Consider the following 18878-nt stretch of genomic DNA (forward strand, 5'->3'; position numbering starts at 1 on the left):
AAAAAAAAAAAAAAAAAGAATTAAAAGCTGGGCAGTAGTGGTGCATGCCTTTAATCCCAGCACTCAGGAGGCAGAGCCAGGCGGATCTCTGTGAGTTTGAGACCAGCCTGGTCTACAGAGCGAGATCCAGAACAGGCACCAAAACTACACTGAGAAACCCTGTCTCAAAAAACCACACACACACACACACAAAAAAAAAAAAAATTAAAAAGCCACTTTTTACTATTCTTATTTTTATACAAGATTTGGATAGAAGTGTACTGTGCATAGGATATATGCACATAGCTGAAAGTCACCACTGGATCATATTTTGCAGACAGCCAGGACCAATAACCCAGATGAAGAGACTGAATTATATCAGCATCCCTGAAAGCTCCTCTCACATTTTTCCTGGAAGATATATCCTCTCCTGACCCCAACATGGTCCCCAAGATAGTCTCTTCTGGAAAGGAATTTATGCAGATACAATCTTTTATGTCTGGATTCTTGCATTTTGCATTAGGTCTGTGAATTCTCCTGTGAATCCCTTTGTATAAGAGGAATTCTTTCCTTCTTCCTCTTCCTCTTCTTCTTTTTTTGACACAGTTTCTCTACATAGCCTTAACTGTCCTGGAACTCACTTTGTAGACCAGGCTAGCCTTGAACTCACAGAGCTCTGCCTGCCTCTGCTTCCCAAGCTGCGGAGATTAAAGGCATGCGCCACCACTACCCAGTGAATTAATTGTTTCTTAAGACCACTTAGTATTTGCCTATATGACAATCTCACAGCTTCCCTGTCCCTTTTCCTGCTGATAAATGTTTGGGTGGTATACATTTAATATTTATTTTACATTATTAAATAATTTTAACGTTTACTTTTGTGTTTGGTGTACATTTGTCTATCTTTAAATTTTGTAAATTATTATTTTATTTTATATGTATGGGTATTTTGCCTGCATGTATTTTTGCGAACTACATGTGTACCTTGGTGCCAGAAGAAGGCATTGGATCCCCTGGAACCACAGTTACAAATTATTGTGAGTGGCCACATGGGTGCTGGGAATTGAATGTGGGTCCTCTGGAAGATCAGGCATTGTTTTTTTTTTTAAAATTTTATTTTATTATTTTGTGTGTGGGCATTTTGTGTGCATGCAAGGCTGTGCACTACGTGAATGTAGTGCCCTGGAGACCAGAAGATGTTGAATCCCCTGGAACTGGAATTATGTATAGATGTGAGCCACCATGGGTGGTGTTGGGAAGTGAACCTGCATCTTCTGCGTGAACAAGTTCATGCACCATAAATTAACCACTGCATCATCTCTCCAGCCCCACAAGCATTGTTCTTTTTTTTTTTTTTTGGCCTTTCTTTCTTTCTTCCTTTCTTCCTTCCTTCCTTCCTTTCTTTCTTTCTTTTTTATTTAATGCCAAATGCTGCTTATTGAAGGAGGGAAGAGGTCTTAAATACAGGCTTACAGCACAATGGGAGAACCCTGGAGGGCAGAAGTTCACTACTGATGTTTTACAATCTTGCATCTAAGCTGTTAACACCCATTATGTAGGATACACAGACAAGGAACTTCCCTTAAGCATTCAGGAGGGTGGAACCCGGCAGGGAATTAGCATAGGGAGGATATCAAGGTCAAGGTCAGCAAGCAAGGCAACAGTTACCCAAAACAGGGGCCAGGACCCTTCAGGTCCCCCTTTTACTAAAAAATGAGCTTCTGACTTAGGTTGCATGGGACGTCAGCAGGTCACCTTACCCGTCATGGAGACACCTGCCCAGGCCACACAGGCGCTCTGTCTTAGGTTGGTGAGTGCCCCCCAGATATTACCCGTCTCTGAATACTCATTATCATACAGGCTCAATCACGTGTGAGCTGCAGAGTTAATTGCTGCCAAAGATCTCAAAGTGGCACTGGGCTTGTAATCTGTGTGTTCAACACAGAAGAGACCAACAGAGGTCCTATCCCACCCATAGCCAGTAGGCTAAAGGCAACTGAGCCATTCCCTTCCTTAACGAGCCTTACTGCAAGTTGGAGTCCTTGTAAGATGGTATCCTAAAAGCAAATGGAACTTGAGTTTATAAAATTATAATTTTCAAAGCCAATCGAAATGTATATAACTATTGAATTAAATTTATCATGCCCAATAGAATGAAAGATTAACTAACTGTGGTAGCTACTTTTGCTGCCAGGGTCTCCACTGTGCTAGCTGTAGTAAGCAATTATGAAATGGTAATCCCAGAAACAGTAGCAGTGGTGGCCGCCACTGCTATAACAGCAACAACGGCAGCATCAATGTCAAATTCTTTCTGGAGCGTGTGGACATCCACTGGCATGGATACAACTCCAGGAACACGAACCACCAGGGCCCATTTTTCTTGATCCCAGCACAACTTAAGCTGGCAGCTCTGTAAAAGAACAACTAAGAACCATAAAGAAAAAACAGGAGCATAATTAATGTCTTATGATGACTACATTCAGGCTCATAAATTTTAAGGTATCTTCAAAGGGGGGGCTAAATGAATTTCAGGAGGCCAATAAATGTTGCACAGAGCCACTCCTGAAAAGTAGGTACTACACCAGACAAGCATTGTTCTTAAGCATTGATCCATCTATCCATCCCTTATCTATCTTTTTTTTATTTGTTTACATTTACTTATTCACTTATTTTGGGACAGGGTCAGTAGTCCTGGCTGTCCTAGAGCTCACTATGTTGAGCAGGCTGGTTTCACACTCAGATTCTCCTTCCTCTGCCTCCTGAGTGCTGGGATTAAAGGCATGCATACCATGCCTGGCTTGCCTTACCTTGTCTTTTAAGGACATATGCACGCAGCTCTGCTGGCTGTGTGAATCATTTGCTGGATTATGGGGTCCAGGTGTACAGAGAGTTCCAGCTGCTCCATGTGTTAGCCAACAAAGAGTATTGTATGTCAACTGAAGTCAGTGCTTATATAAGCAATGGTAGATAACTTTTAAGTATATTTAAATCATATTTAAAGGATCTAACAACTCTTTCCTTTTATTAACTCTGAAAAAATTGACATTGTTCTCTAATGCTCTGAATGGATTTTGAATCTGAAATAACTTTGTCAAATCATGTACAGGTGTCTAACTTAGGATGTCTCCACTTAACATTTTTAGACTTCGTGATACTGTGACATCTGAATGACATCTGCTCAGTAGGGAAGCAACTGCCTTGGAGCCTAGCAGTGAGCTAAACACCCAGTTCCAATTTTGAATTTTAATGTTTTCTTGCAGTCCCTTCTCCTGATGCCAGACAGTGTAGCAAGTCACAGCTGCCAGAGAGCCTCATAACCATGAAGGACCAACTAACACATTACAGTGTGCTATGTGGCTGGGCCAGGATGCTTGGTAGGTGAGATACCTACATGTGGATATCCAGTTTTTCTCAGCACCATTTGTTGAAAAGGCTATCTTTTCTTATCCTTAAACTACAATTTTGTCCTTGGGTGTCAGTACTTGGAATCTATGAGTCCTGTCACTCCAAAATAGGGAGCCCTGATGATGTTTGGGTAGTCTCTTCCACCTTCTTTCTTGTTGACCACAGTTGCCTATAGCTTTCCCTCCTCTGAGGGATGTGGTTCCTGGGATAAGCCTGCTATGGGGGGCCCATCAGAGATGACCACTGAGACACAGTTTATAGGTAACTGAGAGGAATAAAGTATCTTTATTCCAGCTGGCTGTGATTGCACTTAGGTATTTGGGACCCAAGTGCAGTACTCAGTGTTTGGGGTAAGGGGTTTTTAAAGGCGAAACCACATTCTGGTGTCTCACATGGCAGCTTCAGGGGGAGGTTTTGTGCAAGCAAGCAGTTTGACAGAAGCTAAGATTAGTTAGTTGGGGCATCTTGACCTTGGATTCCTAGAATAGAGTTGGGTAACTTTCTACAGGATTCTCCATCAAGGAGAATAAATTCTAGTTAACCCTAAAATGGCCTCAGCAAGAATACAAGATGGAAGAACCCCTGCACTGTCTTGCCCTGTCACATGCTCTCCCACATACTCTTCTAGCATTTCAGGTGTACCTCAAACATAGGAGTTAACTGAACACGGTAAAATAATGTGTTCATCAGCGATGCTTTCTTTGGAAGGTCTTGGCATAAAAGAGAGAAAACAAGGCCGGGCGGTGGTGGCGCACGCCTTTAGTCCCAGCACTCGGGAGGCAGAGCCAGGCGGATCTCTGTGAGTTCGAGGCCAGCCTGGTCTCCAAAGCGAGTTCCAGGAAAGGCACAAAGCTACACAGAGAAACCCTGTCTCGAAAAACAAAAAAAAAAAAAAAACAAAAAAAAAAAAAAAAGAGAGAGAAAACAAGAAAACTTATTTAGTAGAAACTTCAAAAGTAAATACATTGCTTTTCAGTGTCTGATGGCATGTAGTCACTCAGCCACTAACTTAAATAATAATAATTATACAAAACATTTTGCTTTGGTTGATAAACATTGGTCTACATTTTTCAACATCTATTTATTTATTTATTTGTTTGTTTGTTTAAAATGGGATTTCCTCTGTGTAGTGGCTGTCCTGGGACTTGCTCTGTAAACCAGGCTGGCCTTGAACCCACAGAGATCCAACTGCCTCTGCTGGGATTAAAGACTTGTATTTTGAACCGAGGTGAATGTTGGAGAAGCCCTGGGAAAAGCTGTATTAGCCCTATCAACATCGTCTATGGTTGCTTTCACTGACGAAGCTTTGAATATGTATTTTCGTGGGTAGGAGTGATTTAGTGATACACAGTTCTTCATCGGCAGCTCGGTTAAATACTTAAAAGTTCTGGGAAGCCAAGCCTCTTTTTAATTTAAGGGGGAAGTGCAAATGACACCATCCTTAGCTTCTTGTGAACTACTCTAGTCTCTAATTTTCCTGATTAGTATGACATAAGGATCTTGCCTTTCTGGCAGGCTTCAAGGGAATCAAAGACAAACCGGCTACACATTTCCGGGTCCTTGCTGACCCGGCGCATTTCCCAACTGGAGTTGAGTAGGAGACATGTAGCGGAGGCTGAGGCAGAAGGATTGCGAGTTTGAGGCCAGTCTGAGCTGCATAACAAGAAACCAACCACCCAACTTTTAGACTGCAAGAAAATTCAGGGTCTGATCAGTCACCCCACAGCGTTGAGTTGTCCTCCGCACATACTCCACAAGTACCTCCCAACCAGACCCACGCGTCAACAAAGCTGCCCAGCACAACGACTTCCTGGTGGAGGCGGTCCCCAAACGGGGAATCCCCCTGCCGCAGGGCCCCACTGGAAGCCGCGAAGCGAAGTTGGGCAGGGGCTACGCTCGGCGCTCGATTGCTCGAGCCTGGCGACGACAGAGCCCTTGCGACGGCTCTGCGCTCGAGGGGTCGAGCCTGGCCCGTTGCCGCAGCGGCGGCAGCGGCGGCGAAGCGGCGGCGGCGGCAGCGGGGACGTGAGCGGGAGCGAGTCCGCGGCCCAGAGCGGGAATGTCGAGGAGTTCGAAGGCGGTGCTGGGCCTCTCGGTGCTGCTGACGGCGGCCACGGTGGCCGGCGTGCATCTGAAGCAGCGGCAGGACCGGCAGGTCGGTGTCACGTGAGCGCGCCTTCCGGAGCGCGGAGCCCGCAGCGGTCCCCGCGCGCGTGGCGGGCCGGGCGGGCTTCGAGGGCGCGCGCGTCCAGGGTTCTGACTCCTCTCCCCAGCCACGAGGCCTAAGGCTTGGGCGGAAGCCTCGGGGCTGGGGTGTAGCCCTGAGGTAGAGCGCTGGTAGGGCGAGCACGAGGCCCGGGGGCACCACAGCCCACAAAAGCAATACCCAGTAGTTGTTAAGTCCCGAGATAACGCAGCCGGCTCCCAGCACATCCCCTGTGCCTTTGAGCAAGGCAACTTGAGATTTTTGTAATTTTTGCGTAAATGAACAGTCTGCTATGCAAAGTCGGTTCCGAAAACGATAAAAAAAAAAAAACAAACAGCACCCTCCACGTGTTCTTTTGATGCTTTTATTTCAGGGAATATCTGGCTTGTTGGTCTGCGACGGTCTCTTTATGTTCTCATTCAAGTTTGCAACGGTTAGTGCACTAGGCACATTGAGAACGCATAGTTCATGATGGCCTCTCTGGAGTCTGTTCTTTTTTTACAACGGAGCTACGGTCCGCAGGCCAGTATTTGGTTTTTGGCCTTTCAGGCAACACCTTGACAGGTATTTGGCTTGAACCGGATGTGCCAAAGGCAGAGTAATGAACTGAAAGCATCAAGAGTGAGCAGCCCCATTGACTTCGGTATCCACAATCTAGAAAGCCGAGAGGAATCTTGAAATGTCCTAAGAATTTTGAGGCGCAGGGTGGGATACGCAGTGATTTAGAGGCACACAAGAGATTAGAGATTTGGGGTTAAAGTCTTGTACCATAGGGATATCTTAGAGTAGAAGTAAGCAACTTCCTTCTGAGGAGGAAAAGGAAAAGATGGTGGTGCTGATTAAACTTGGCGGATAGGACAGGATGTCTGTATCATCCTGATGTGTTTTGAAGACAGTGGGTTGGAATTAGAGCTTTGTCTCAAGCCATGTTCCTGAGAAATGTTTACAAGGTGACCAGACCAATGAAACCAGATCTCTGGGAGCATGGAGACTCAGCTATGTTCCAAAGCTATGCCAAGGGCTTTAATGAAACAGGGTTGAGGATGGAAATGTGGAAGAACAGAAAGTTTTAGGTGTTTTGTGGAAGTTAGTGGTAAGAAAGGCCGACCAAATAGCCTCTCCTTCAGATATTCATTAGCAGCTTACCATCTAACATCGAGGAAGGAAGGATTGCTATGGTGGATGTGTTGAAAACTTCAAGGCAGCAATCAATGAAATAATGACTTGTTTTCTGTCTACCCCACACCAGGCGTGGTGTTTTTCACTTTACATACAATGTCTTTAAGCTACTTAGTAGAAACGAAGTACAGATGGTCCCTAACTTACAGACAGTTCAACTTGGTTTTGACTGTGACAATAGGAAAGCAATATGGTTTGTATTTAGTGAAACTTTCTTTGAATATTGAATTTGGGTATTTTCCCAGGCCGGGGATAAATGGTAGGATTCTTTCTAGATGCTGAACAAGCCACAGTCCCCAGGGTGCTGCAGGATAGTGTGTTGCTGAGTCCTGGCATTCGGTGGGTTAGGTGGACTCAGTATACCTTTTGACTTTGTTATTTTCAGTTTCTTAAGGGTTTTTTCTGGGTGTAGTCCTATGGTAAGTTGAGGATGTTAGTGATTCTGCAGGAATCACAGCTCCAGATGTTAGAATTGGGTGAGTAAAGAGCTGTCTTAGGGTTTCTGTTACTGTGATTAAACACCATGACTAACAGCAATTTAGGGAGGAAAGGATGTGTTTCAGTTTACAGTTTCATATCAAAGTCCGTCATCGAAAGAAGCTGAGGCAGGAACCTGGAAGTAGGAACTGAGGGAGAAGCCACGAAAGAATGCTGCTCTCTGGCTTGCTTGCTCCTGGCTTGCTCAGTACATTCAGGACCATGTGTCCATGGATAGGACCACCTGTCCAGGAGTGACATTACCCACGATGGGCTGGGCCTTCTTATATCAATCGTTTATTAAGACAACACCCCATAGATTTACCTCAGGCCAGTCCTAGGCATTCTCTAAGTTAAAATTCCATCTTTCAGGGGTTGGAGAGATGGCTCAGCAGTGAGGAACACTGCTGTTCTTCCTAAGGACCCATGAGCACCCATGCTAGATGGCTCAGAACTGCCTGTAATTCCAGCTCCAGGGGTACACACACACACACTTGCGTGCGCGCACACACACACTCGTAAATTCTCTCTTCAGGTATGTCTAGGTTTGTGTCAAGTTGATAAAAACCAAACGGCACAATTGATCCCTTGTCAGCTTGACACAAACATATCACTTATTAAAGTGTGATCTTTTTGTTCACTCTCAAGATCTCCTATTAATGTCAGTATCACAATATAAAACATATTCCTAACTTTAAAAGTCCCTGTCTTTAAGTCTTAAAAAGTTCAGGTTCTCTCTCCCCCCCTCCCTCCCTCCCTCCCCCCTCCCTCTCTCCCTCCCTTCCTCTCTCCCTCTCCCTCTCCCTCTCTCCCTCCCTCCCTCCCTCCCTTCCTTATGACACAGGGTCTCTGTAAATCAGTGGTTCTCAGCCTTTCTAATGCTGTGACCCTTTAATAGTTCCTCATGTTGTGGCGACTGCAGCCATACAATTATTTTCGCTGCTACTTCGTAACTGTAGTCTTGCTATTGTTATGAATTGCAGTGTAAATATTTGTGTTTTCTGGTGGTATTAAATGAGCCCTGTGAAAGGGTCTTTCCACCCAAAAGGGTTGCAACCCACGGGTTGAGAACCACTGCTCTAAACTGTCTTATTGTCTTGGAACTCATTTTGTAGACTAAGCTGGCTGCTAACTCACGAGGTCTGCCTGCCTCTGCCTTTTGAGTGCTGAGATTAAAGTCATGTACCACCATTTCTGGCCCAAATTCAGATTCTTTGAAACATCAGAGGTCTCCTTCAGAGTTCAGCCTTCTCTAAAATATCCAGTCTCTTAATTGTGGACTCTTGTAAAATCAAAAATAAGTTAAATATTTTCTTACTCCAGTAGGGAAGAACCAGGGCACAGTTACATTCTGAACAAAGCAAAACCAAAAACATTAGTGTAAAAAGTTCAGTGCTTGACATCTGGGACCCATTCACCATCCTTTTGGGCTCTGAGGGGCCTTGTCATTTCTCTAGCTCTGCCATCTACAGCACATGAAACTGGCCTTCTAAGCTCAGGCTGGCTCTACTCCACAGCAGTTGCTGTTCTTGGTGATTATTCAATGATATTGGCATCTCTAAAATATTGGGGTCTGCCCTGCAACTGGGCTGTACAGCTCCCAATAACCTCTTCAGGGCTCTCTTTAGAGACTGACCCTGAAATGTGGTGCAAGCATTTCTCTCCATGATCCTTGGGGCTTAAACTTCAACTAAGCCCTGGGAGACTTACACATCACCAAAGGTACAGTCCTGGCCCCCTCTGGACCACAGCTTCTGTGTTCCTACCCTGAGGAAATACTTCTCTGAAGATTTCACCTCACTGATGCTGGTCTGTTAATCAGAGCTGATTTCTCAGCTGCAGCCAACCCTTGTAAATTGTCCCAGTATAGATCTACTCCAGTGGTGCTGGTATCTTCCTAATCACAGCTGATTCTTAAACCCCAGCTGACTAGAACCATATATTCTCATTTCAAAGTGTCACACAGCCTTCATATAATCTTTAAAAGACTTTCAAAACTTCCCTTTTTAATTTCACAAGCTGGCCTCCACCATTTGCATTTCTCTCAACACTCTTATCTTCAAAGATCCCAGAGAACAACCTTCTGAACTCTGAGCACTCAGCAACTTTTACAGCCCATGTTCAGGTGCCATCTCAACCTTCCTCCCTCAAATACCATCAGATCTAACATAGCAATACTCCACTTCTGGTACCAGTCTGTCTTAGGATTTGGTTCTATTGCTGTGATAAAACACCATGACCACAAGGAACTTGGAGAAGAAAAGGTTTATTTCAGTTTACAGTTCTGTATTACAGTTGATCACTGAGGGAAGTGAGGACAGAGACTCAAACAGCCCAGGAACCCGGGAGAGGAGCTGACACAGAGGCTGTGGAGAGGTACTGCTTACTAGCTTGCTCTTGACTTGTTGAATTTGTTTTCTTAGACTCCCAGGACCATCTGCCTAGGAGTGACACCACCCACAATATGACAGGCCCTCCCACATCAACCACTAATCAAGAAAATGCGCCATAGACTGTAGGTGGACTTTTCTGTCCCGCCAGCCTCCCCCCAAAAAAACACACAGAGACTTAATATTAATTATAAATGATCAGTTGGTAGCTTAGGCTTATTTTCATCTAGCTCTTATGACTTAAATTAAGCCATTTTTATTAATCTGTGTGCTGCCCCGAGACTCGTTTATCTTCTGTACGTACTTCCCATCCTTGCTCAGTGTCTCATGGTGTCTCCTCAGACCCTGCCCCTCTTCTTCCCAGGGTCCTCAGTGTGGTTGTAACCTTATCCTGCCTAGCTATAGGCCAGTCAGCTTCTTTATTAAACCAATCACAGTGACATATATTCACATAGTGTAAAGGAATATTCCATAATAGACTTGCCCACAGGCCAGTCTTGTATGGGCATTTTGTTGTTGTTTGGTTGGTTTTGGTTTTTTGGTTTTTTTCAAGATAGGATTTCTCTGTGTAGCTTTGGAACCTGTTCTAGAACTCGCTCTGTAGACCAGGCTGGCCTGGAACTCACAGAGATCCGCCTGCCTCTACCTCCCGAGTGCAGGGATTATAGGTGTGCACCACCACCCGGCCTGGTGTGGGCATTTTTTAGATTGAGGTTCCCTCTTCTCAAATGACTCTTGCTTAGGTCAAGTTGACATGAAGCTAACGTGGAGCCAGATCTTAGTTTAGTGTGGCAAGTGGGAGTTAGAGGTGTGAGGCAGTCTCTTGAAGGAAGGTAGGAATGGTGGGTGGAGATGAATCTCTCAGCACAGGCTGATGTCCTCCAAAAGGAGCTGGGAGATAAGTATTGAAGGAATTTTGTGCTGTATCTCGGTATGAGGAACACTGTGACAAGACCTGGGGGTTAAAGAAGATTGAGCCAGTACTTGGGAGGCTAAGGTAGGAGATCTTGACTTTGTGGTCAACTTGGGCTAATTACAAGAACTCATCTCAAACAAAACAAAAATTGAATTTCAGTTAAGTGTCCATCCAGGCATTTTTTTTCTTCTTTTAAGGTTTTATTTTATTTTGAGACAAAGTCTCCCTATGTAGTTTTGCCTGGCCTGGAACTGAAGATGTGTACTACCATGCTGGACCTGAGCCCTGTACTCTTAAATTTCCTAACTCCCTTGTGTAGCAAATGAAGCTATAGGCCTGGAAGAGGCTCAGCAAGTACTAGGTGAGTCTTTTTTTTTTTTTTTAAATAAACTTTATTGTAAAAATAACAACAAAAAACCCTTGCAAATAAATAAAAAACATCACACACCAAAGTTAATGAGACTCAAAGACGGTACAGCTCAATGAACTTCTATAGTTTTTAAGTTTATTTATTTATTTATTTATTTTTTAAAGATTTATTTATTTATTTATTATGTATACAGTGTTCTGCCTGCAGGGACACATGCAGGCCAGAAGAGGGAGCCAGATCTCATTACAGATGGTTGTGAGCCACCATGTGGGTGCTGGGAATTGAACTCAGGACCTCTGGAAGAACAGCCAGTGTTCTTAACCTCTGAGCCATCTCTCCAGCCCCTATTTATTTATTTTATTGTTTGATATTTATGAAGGTTTGCATGTAGGTATGAGCACTACTACATTTATGCCTGATCCCATGGAGGTCAGAAGAGGGCATCGCATCCCTTTGGACTGGAGTTACAGATACTTGTGAGCTGCCATGGAAATTGAATTCAGGTCATTTGCAAGAGCAAGCGCACTTAAGCCCTTCTCTCTCCAGCCCTTCTATACTATGGTTAGAGTAGGCATTCAGAACAGAAGCTGTGGAGCTTCACATTAAATTTTATACTTTCGATATCAAATATATTTTATGCACTTGCCACCAAACCCAGAAAATCCATGACAGAATTAGAACTAGAAAAACACTTAACTTATATTCTCTTTTATAATGTGTGTCTATTACCACTCAGTCCTTCCTCATCCCCTTTTGTATAGCCTTTCTTGTTCTCTTTCCATCAGATTATACTATACCCACATGTGCATTTGTTTGTATATATACAAATATCATTGGCTAGATTCTGCATATGAGATTTCTTTATTTGTAATTGTATGACCTTGCTCAATATTATACATTCTATCATTTTCCTACAAATTTTTTAACTTTAATTTTCTTTAGAGCTGAGTAGTATTCTATTGTGTGTGTGCATGTGTGTGTGTGCACATCAGATTTTCATTATCCATTCATCTGTTGGTGGACAACTAGGTTGATTCCAATTCTTTCTTAGGCCAGTCTTTAAAAATAAAGATAAGAGGCAGGCAGATCTCTGCATTTGAGGTCAGCCTGGTCTACATAGGGAGTTCTAGGACAGTCAGGGTTACATAGAAAGATACTTAAAAAATAAAAATAAAAATAAAATAATAAATAAACACACACACACACACACACACACACACACACACACACACACACACAGACTGGAGAGATGGTTCAGTGGTTATGAGCACTAGTTGCTCTTGCAGAGGACCTGGGTTTGATTCCCAACACCCATGTGGTAGCTCACAATCATTTGTAACTCCAGTTACAGGGTATTGGACACCCTCTTCTACCCCTACAGGCACTGTACTGGCATAACTTGTAGATAGAACACCCATATACATAAAGTAGAATTCAGGTTTTTTAAGTGAAAAAAATAAGAATAATAATCTCATGAAGCTTCTGTTAAAAATGTACTCTTGTGAGCTACAAAGTATAAAATATTCATAATAGTAACTGAGTGGGCATTTTAAATTTCATGTTAGGCACCAGGGTCACATTCTGAGATTGTTTTTAGTACTTACTAAGGTAATGACCGTTGAGGAACTTACTTTTTTCACTGGTAATTGTACTTTTTTTTTCTTTCTAATTGTAATTGATTGGGAATTTTGTATTTCTGCCTTTTCATGATAGAAGTCCTTTATTTTCTCACATTCTTACTGTCTTTTTTTCTCTTGATGTTTAGCGTCTGTCTCAGGTAACTGCTTATAGGAAGGCAGTTCACAGTTTTGCTGTACTAACTCATCAGATTTTAAAAGTATCACTTAGAGCCAGGCGGTGGTGGTGCACACGTTTAATCCCAGCATTCTGGAGGCAGAGCTAGGCGGATCTCTGTGAGTTTGAGGCCAGCCTGGTCTACAGAGCAAGATCCAAGACAGGCACCAAATCTCCACAGAGAAACTCTGTCTCAAAAAACCAAAAAAAAAAAAAGTATTATTTAGCAATTAAATTTATAAAATTCAACATAGTGCCAGTTTTTTATATTTCATTAATTCCTATTAAGTTTTCTATGTTCAGGGATTCTTAAAATGTTGTAAGAAGTCACTTCAGTATTAACATAACACATTACCAGATTTACTTGGTGGTTTCTTTATTTACATTGTACAGAAGTTAAAATTGTAATTGGGTATTTGAAATCGGAACATTTTGAGTGTATTTTGGTGGTGCTGTTATTTAGATTTGGAGGCACAGGATGGGAGCCACCTGTTCAGGGGGTAACTAAAAATCTGCTTCTTATGTTTTTAGAGGCTTCGTGACGGAGTGATTAGAGACATTGAGAGGCAAAATCAGAAAAAAGAAAACATTCGTCTTTTGGGAGAACAGATTATTTTGACTAAGCAACTTGAAGCAGAAAGAGAGAAGATGTTGAAAAAAGGATCTCCAAACACTTGACTTTGTGAAAAATTGATGGGGTAGTGCTGGGTTAGCGTGTGTATATGTGGGTATGTGCACGAGTGTGTGTGTCCATAGAGAATAGCTAGTGAGATCTGTCCCCTCCCCCCCAAATCACTGTCCATTTAAACTTTATTAAATAAAGGACAGTGGATCCTGTCTTCTAAATCACTTCTTTTAAGTCTGTTCTGTGTGGATAAAGTACTCGTGGGCAGATGCCCTTCTGAAGTTGTCTGGAGATTTTGCAGCAGTCCCTGTCAGCTTAGGAGAGCTTGTGAGCAGGGAATGATGGAGAGTAACATCCACCTGGGTGGACTGCTAAGTCGGCATGATGATGAAGCCACAAGAACATCTACCTCAGAAGGGCTGGAGGAAGGTGAGGTGGAGGGAGAGACTCTCTTGATTGTCGAATCAGAGGATCAGGCATCTGTGGACTTATCTCACGACCAGAGTGGGGATTCCCTCAACAGCGATGAAGGAGATGTATCGTGGATGGAAGAGCAGCTGTCTTACTTCTGTGACAAGTGCCAGAAATGGATCCCAGCTAGTAAGGAGCTTCTCAATTCCTTTGATTGGTCAATCCCTGTGTGATGGTTTGTTTTCCAGTCTGTGAAAAACACTAATAAAATAGACTTGAATAAAAAGATAATTATTATATTTATTATTATTAACCTAGTTTATCAAATGTAAATATATATGAAAACACATTATTTTGTTTTTAGTTTTCTAAGACATTCATTTATTTTATATGTATGTGTGTGTGCCTGAGTGTATGTACACCATGTGCATGTAGTGCTTGCAGAGGTCAGAAGAAACATCAGATCCCCTGGAACTGTAATTACACATGGTTGTGAGCCACTGTGTGGGTGCTGAGAACTGAACCAGTATCCTCTGCAAGGGCAGTAAGTGCTCTTAACTGCTGCGTTATCTTTCCATCCTCACAGAAACACATTTGTATTAATGAAAATTGTTGATCACTATCCCATTGTTAAATTAACATTCTGGATGGTCGCCCAAGAAAAATTAAGAATCCTGTGTTACTTAAGGAATTGGCCATATTTTCCTAACAAGAATATGCTGTGGGTTGGGGGACACATTCTGTTGCCAGTATAGAATTAAAGTTCAAGTTCACAGAACCTACTGTGTTATAGTTGACATTTGTGGGATACTGCTGTTGTCTTCTGATGAGAGGTTAGAACTGGCAGCGCAAAGACGTTTGCTTCCTGCCTTTAGACCAGGCTTATTTTCCACTCTGGGCCTCTTATCTGCTGGAAGGAGTCACAATGCACAGATCTTGAGGTTTTCAGCTGCTTGCTTCATGCTTTGCCAGCCATCACGATCCTTAGCCACACAGCATTTTCCATCAGGCAAGAGACAGAAAAGGCATGTGTACTGGAGGAATGCTTTATGTAAGAGTTTATAGCTAGTGAAATGGAGCAGTAACACACTTAGTGAGGTGGGTCAGTTTCTGGTATGTGGAGGCTTCTGCTAAAAATGGATTCAGTTGTTCAAATTAATAGCTACTGTAAATAGTTAATAGTAACAGTTGATAGAAAACAAACCTAGAATTGACTATTTACCTGGTTTTTGCTTCTTAGCTATCTAGTAAAGCTAGGTTCCACCCCAAATCTCTGGTTTTTCTGTTGTCCTCACAGGGTAGATTTTTAAGGTGACTTTCATGATTGGGCCCTGCTAACTTTTTTTTAGGGAGGTTAGGTGAACTTTTCATTCTTTTTTTTTTTTAACCGCACCCCCCACCCCCCGGAGTTGAGGACCAAACCCAGGGCTCTACCACTGAGCTAAATCCCCAATCCCGAACTTTTCATTTATAAATAATGCTTTGTGATTCCTAGGACTTTGTACCTTTTTGTTTTCTCTGGAATATGCACCTGTACAGCTTCCCTGCATTCCTGTTCCACAGGCAGCCTCTTCTAGCCAATTTCTATTCTCCCTTGGGCCCAGTAGCCCCCTATTCCCTCCACAGTGGGGTTGGGCATCTCTTTTCTTTTCTTTCTTTCTTTCTTTCTTTCTTTCTTTCTTTCTTTCTTTCTTTCTTTCTTTCTTTCTTCCTTTCTTTCTTTTCTTCCTTCCTTCCTTCCTTTCTTTCTTCCTTTCTTCCTTCCTTCCTTTCTTCCTTTCTTTCTTTTTTTTTTTAAGATTTATTTATTTATTATATGTACAGTGTTCTGCCTACATATATGCTTGCAGGTCAGAAGAGGGCATCAGATGGTTGTGAGCCACCATATGGTTGCTAGGAATTGAACTCAGGACCTCTGAAGAGCAGCCAGTGCTCTTAACCACTGAGCCATCTGTCCAGTCTCCAGGCATCCCTTTTCTATGCCCTTACACTGCCCTGTGATGCACATTACATCCTACTCTGGAAGTTTTCATGTTGCACAAAGTTTCAGCAGCACCTGGGAGCTTTAATTCAGAGCTCAGACCTGGACTCAGACTGAAGCATTTTATTTGGGGCAGACGTGGCCATAGTAAGGAAATAAAGCCCAGCCACCTAGTGGTTCTGATGCTCCAGAATCAGAGAATCCAGAACCAGTGCAGTTGTGTTTACCTATGTTCTTTGCTGCCTCCAGATTTATGAGCCCACGAGAGCAGGCTCAGGTCACGTCTGCCTTACACATTGCATATCCAGTTCCTAGCCTGGTGCCTGGCTGGTGGTACAAGCTCAGGTATTCCCTGAAAGAATGTTTGAAGAGATCTGCCTAGAGGAGTCAGGAATGTGGCCACTGGGAAATCCAGTTAGAGCAATCATACCTGCTTTTCCAGGACCTTTCTCCTAAAAGCTAAGGAGCCACAGGTTCTAGGAGGGGCGTGTGCCTGACATTAGAAGGAGAAACACCTTTTTCCTCTGCTGCTGTCTGGGTTGGCTGCAGAAGGAGAAAAACACACCATGGAAAACTTGGAAATCTGATCGATTGACTGAGCCTTTGGGTTGCCGCTGCATGAGATAAACCCATGATGTGACTTGTGTTTTCTCTTGTAGGTCAGCTGAGGGAACAGCTGAGTTACCTTAAGGGCGATAACTTTTTCAGGTTTACTTGTTCCGATTGCTCGGCAGATGGCAAGGAGCAGTATGAACGGCTGAAGCTGACGTGGCAGCAAGTGAGTACCAAGCTCTTCTCTAGAAGCAGCAGGTTGGGTGCCCAAGAAATTGGAGTGGTTATCCAGAGTGAGGAACTTCAGAGTGGTGTGGGGGTAGGGTGCTTTACACTTCACAGTGGAAAGGGGTACAGTGTGTGGAAAGAGCACTTTGTGGTTTAAAAAAATACTCAATGCTAATTTAGTGAATTCTTGAGAATCTGGATCAATTTCACTTATGTCATACCAAGCTTAGACTCAACTGAAAACCAGGCCCACATTTTCTGGCAGTCATTCCTGGCATAAGAAAACCAGAGGTAGCTACACTGGAAATAGATTTGGCAGAAACAGTTTGACTTCATAACAAAGACAAAATAACCAACAGGTTCAGCATTCCTGCATTTGAACTTGGAGAAAAGTCTTTGTTGATAGATACTTTTAGCTGTCTCAAATACTAGCACTCTAAACAGTAACTTTTTACTGACCTTCAAGTTATATTAAATTATTTTGTTTTATTTTAATATGCATATATTTAGTATATATATATTAAGGTAACAAGGTATAGCCAGTCCTCAAGTTAAACATTAAAGAACTTTACAGTAATCACTGGTTCTGTTGATGTCAGTGATACTGGGGCAAACCCATGGCCTTGCTTACATTAAGTGAGCTATGCTCCAGACCCCCTGGGTGTCTTGCTTTTTAGTTTATTTATTTGACATATCCTGAGTACCTACCGTGAACCAGGTATGATTTGAGGTCTGGAGAATGCTGAGGTGGGTGAGCCAACTGAAGCCTCCACCCCTAGGCCTTAGGGGCCACTGACATTCCACAAACAGATGAAGTGATAATTACCCTAGCACTCCTTCCTTTGAAGAAACAAACAGAAAGGGGAAAGCTTTTAGGTATGCTGTGTTGGCCACCTGGGGTTCTTGTGACTGACTGTACTTGCCTTAACAATCTAAACAGCTGTCTTCATCACCAGTGCTTTTTTAGTTCACACGGGAGTCCTGTCAGGCTGTCTGACTTGCCAGAAATACATAGGTAGAAAATGAAGGAAGTTTGAATTAGTAAATAGTCTCATGAGGGTCACAGTTGCACTTTCCCCGCTGTAGATGTCATACTATATGTAGGCCAGGTATGTTACTACGAAGAGAATTGCAAATACATAGGTGGACTTGTACTTAGCCTGCACGTAGCATCTCATAAAAACTGGAAAATGGAGGAAAGCAAATTTAAGTGGCCATTTTCAAGAATGTTAGTTTTCTAACTAACATGTTAGAAATGTAATGTTTTTAAAAGAAAACTTAGTTCTTATATTCCTCAGAATATGTACTATTGGCCCTGTTTATGTTCTTAGTCGGGTTAGCACTGATTGAGAAAACTTTTTTCACTTCTAGAAGATATATCGGTTGTGGATAATACCCTGGAAGGAAGAAGTCATAACTTAAATTATAAATCTTAGATATACATATAACTTAGGTATACATTCTCATAAGCTACCAACCAGCATTTCTGGACCAGCTAGTCCTCAGTAACTTCAGTAGGGGTCCAGATACTTAGAGCATTATAGTTTGTGTTTTCAGCTTTTTAATCTCAAACTTTAATTTATTGGAGAAGTAAGGAAGATGCTTGCAACACACAGCATTTTCTTTGCATTATAAAATCCTACCAGTAAAGATCCACCCTCTGGATGGAAGACCCCTTCCCTCCATGTCCCTCTGTGTCTTCTCTTCCTCCTGGTGACTCTTGACTTGCAGCACAGAGGAGAAACTTTGCAGAACACCTCGGGGGCTAGAGACGCTTGAACATTCTTGTCCTGGACTTCTGACACAGACAAGCATTCCTTGTCTGCTCTTTCTGGGCACAGTTCAGACGACAGCCCTGGAAATACTTTGTCCAGAAGACCTTATGGTGAGCTTGGTCTGGTGTGAGCAGAAAACTGATCTGGCGTTTTAAGCTCTTAGATCACATTCTGGAAGAGGAGGAACAACGGATCCTTTCAGATTAGTGTACAGTACGTCCAACGAATACTGGTAACAGAAAAGCCATTTTCAAGTAAATAGCTTATAATTCATGAAATATGTTAAACATACTGGAAATAAATAACAGGCAGGTATCTACGCTTGAGATTGACAGTGAGTACATGTTTCTGAGTAGGAGTCTGAGAATAGCCAAGTTTATTCCATAACTAAGGTGTCTTTTGAATGATAATTTTTTTCTTTCTTTGAGGTAAAAGATATTTATGTAACATGTACTGTTTTTCATTGTTCATGTGTAACCATCTCCAAAACTTCTCCCTAAACTGAAACTTGATGTCCATTAAGTGACTCTTGTAGCTAGAGTTTTCCTGCCTGGCCCACAGTCAGGACAAATCTCTCTCACCTGCCAGTC

The 18878-nt window shown here is 42.7% G+C and overlaps 2 protein-coding genes across 3 annotated transcripts in view; both read left to right on the forward strand.

The window, feature by feature from the left end:
• Window positions 1-5113: 5113 nt before the first annotated feature.
• LOC128101046 (protein PET117 homolog, mitochondrial) lies at window positions 5114-13565 on the forward strand. Its single transcript, XM_052723754.1, has 2 exons — window positions 5114-5539; window positions 13248-13565. The coding sequence occupies exons 1-2, from the start codon at window positions 5444-5446 to the stop codon at window positions 13392-13394; spliced, it is 243 nt and encodes an 80-aa protein (XP_052579714.1). The 5' UTR covers window positions 5114-5443; the 3' UTR covers window positions 13395-13565.
• A 100-nt stretch (window positions 13566-13665) lies between these two features.
• The window catches only part of Kat14 (lysine acetyltransferase 14), a 34736-nt gene continuing 29523 nt past the window's right edge, over window positions 13666-18878 (forward strand). For both annotated transcript variants that reach the window (XM_052723752.1, XM_052723753.1), the window contains exons 1-2: window positions 13666-13941; window positions 16393-16511. In XM_052723752.1, coding sequence (XP_052579712.1) covers window positions 13680-13941; window positions 16393-16511 — 381 coding nt within the window. In that variant the 5' untranslated portion in view covers window positions 13666-13679. The remainder of the gene's footprint in view (window positions 13942-16392; window positions 16512-18878) is intronic.

The sequence above is a fragment of the Peromyscus californicus genome, unplaced genomic scaffold (assembly GCF_007827085.1).
Source record: "Peromyscus californicus insignis strain IS unplaced genomic scaffold, ASM782708v3 Scaffold_7__1_contigs__length_154581171, whole genome shotgun sequence".
Lineage (NCBI taxonomy): Eukaryota > Metazoa > Chordata > Mammalia > Rodentia > Cricetidae > Peromyscus > Peromyscus californicus.

Excerpts from the sequence above, each read along its gene's own strand:
- LOC128101046 (XM_052723754.1), top strand. The coding sequence starts at position 5,444 with ATGTCGAGGAGTTCGAAGGCGGTGCTGGGCCTCTCGGTGCTGCTGACG. Across the intron at positions 5,540-13,247 it reads AGCAGCGGCAGGACCGGCAG|AGGCTTCGTGACGGAGTGAT; the intron begins GTCGGTGTCACG and ends TTATGTTTTTAG.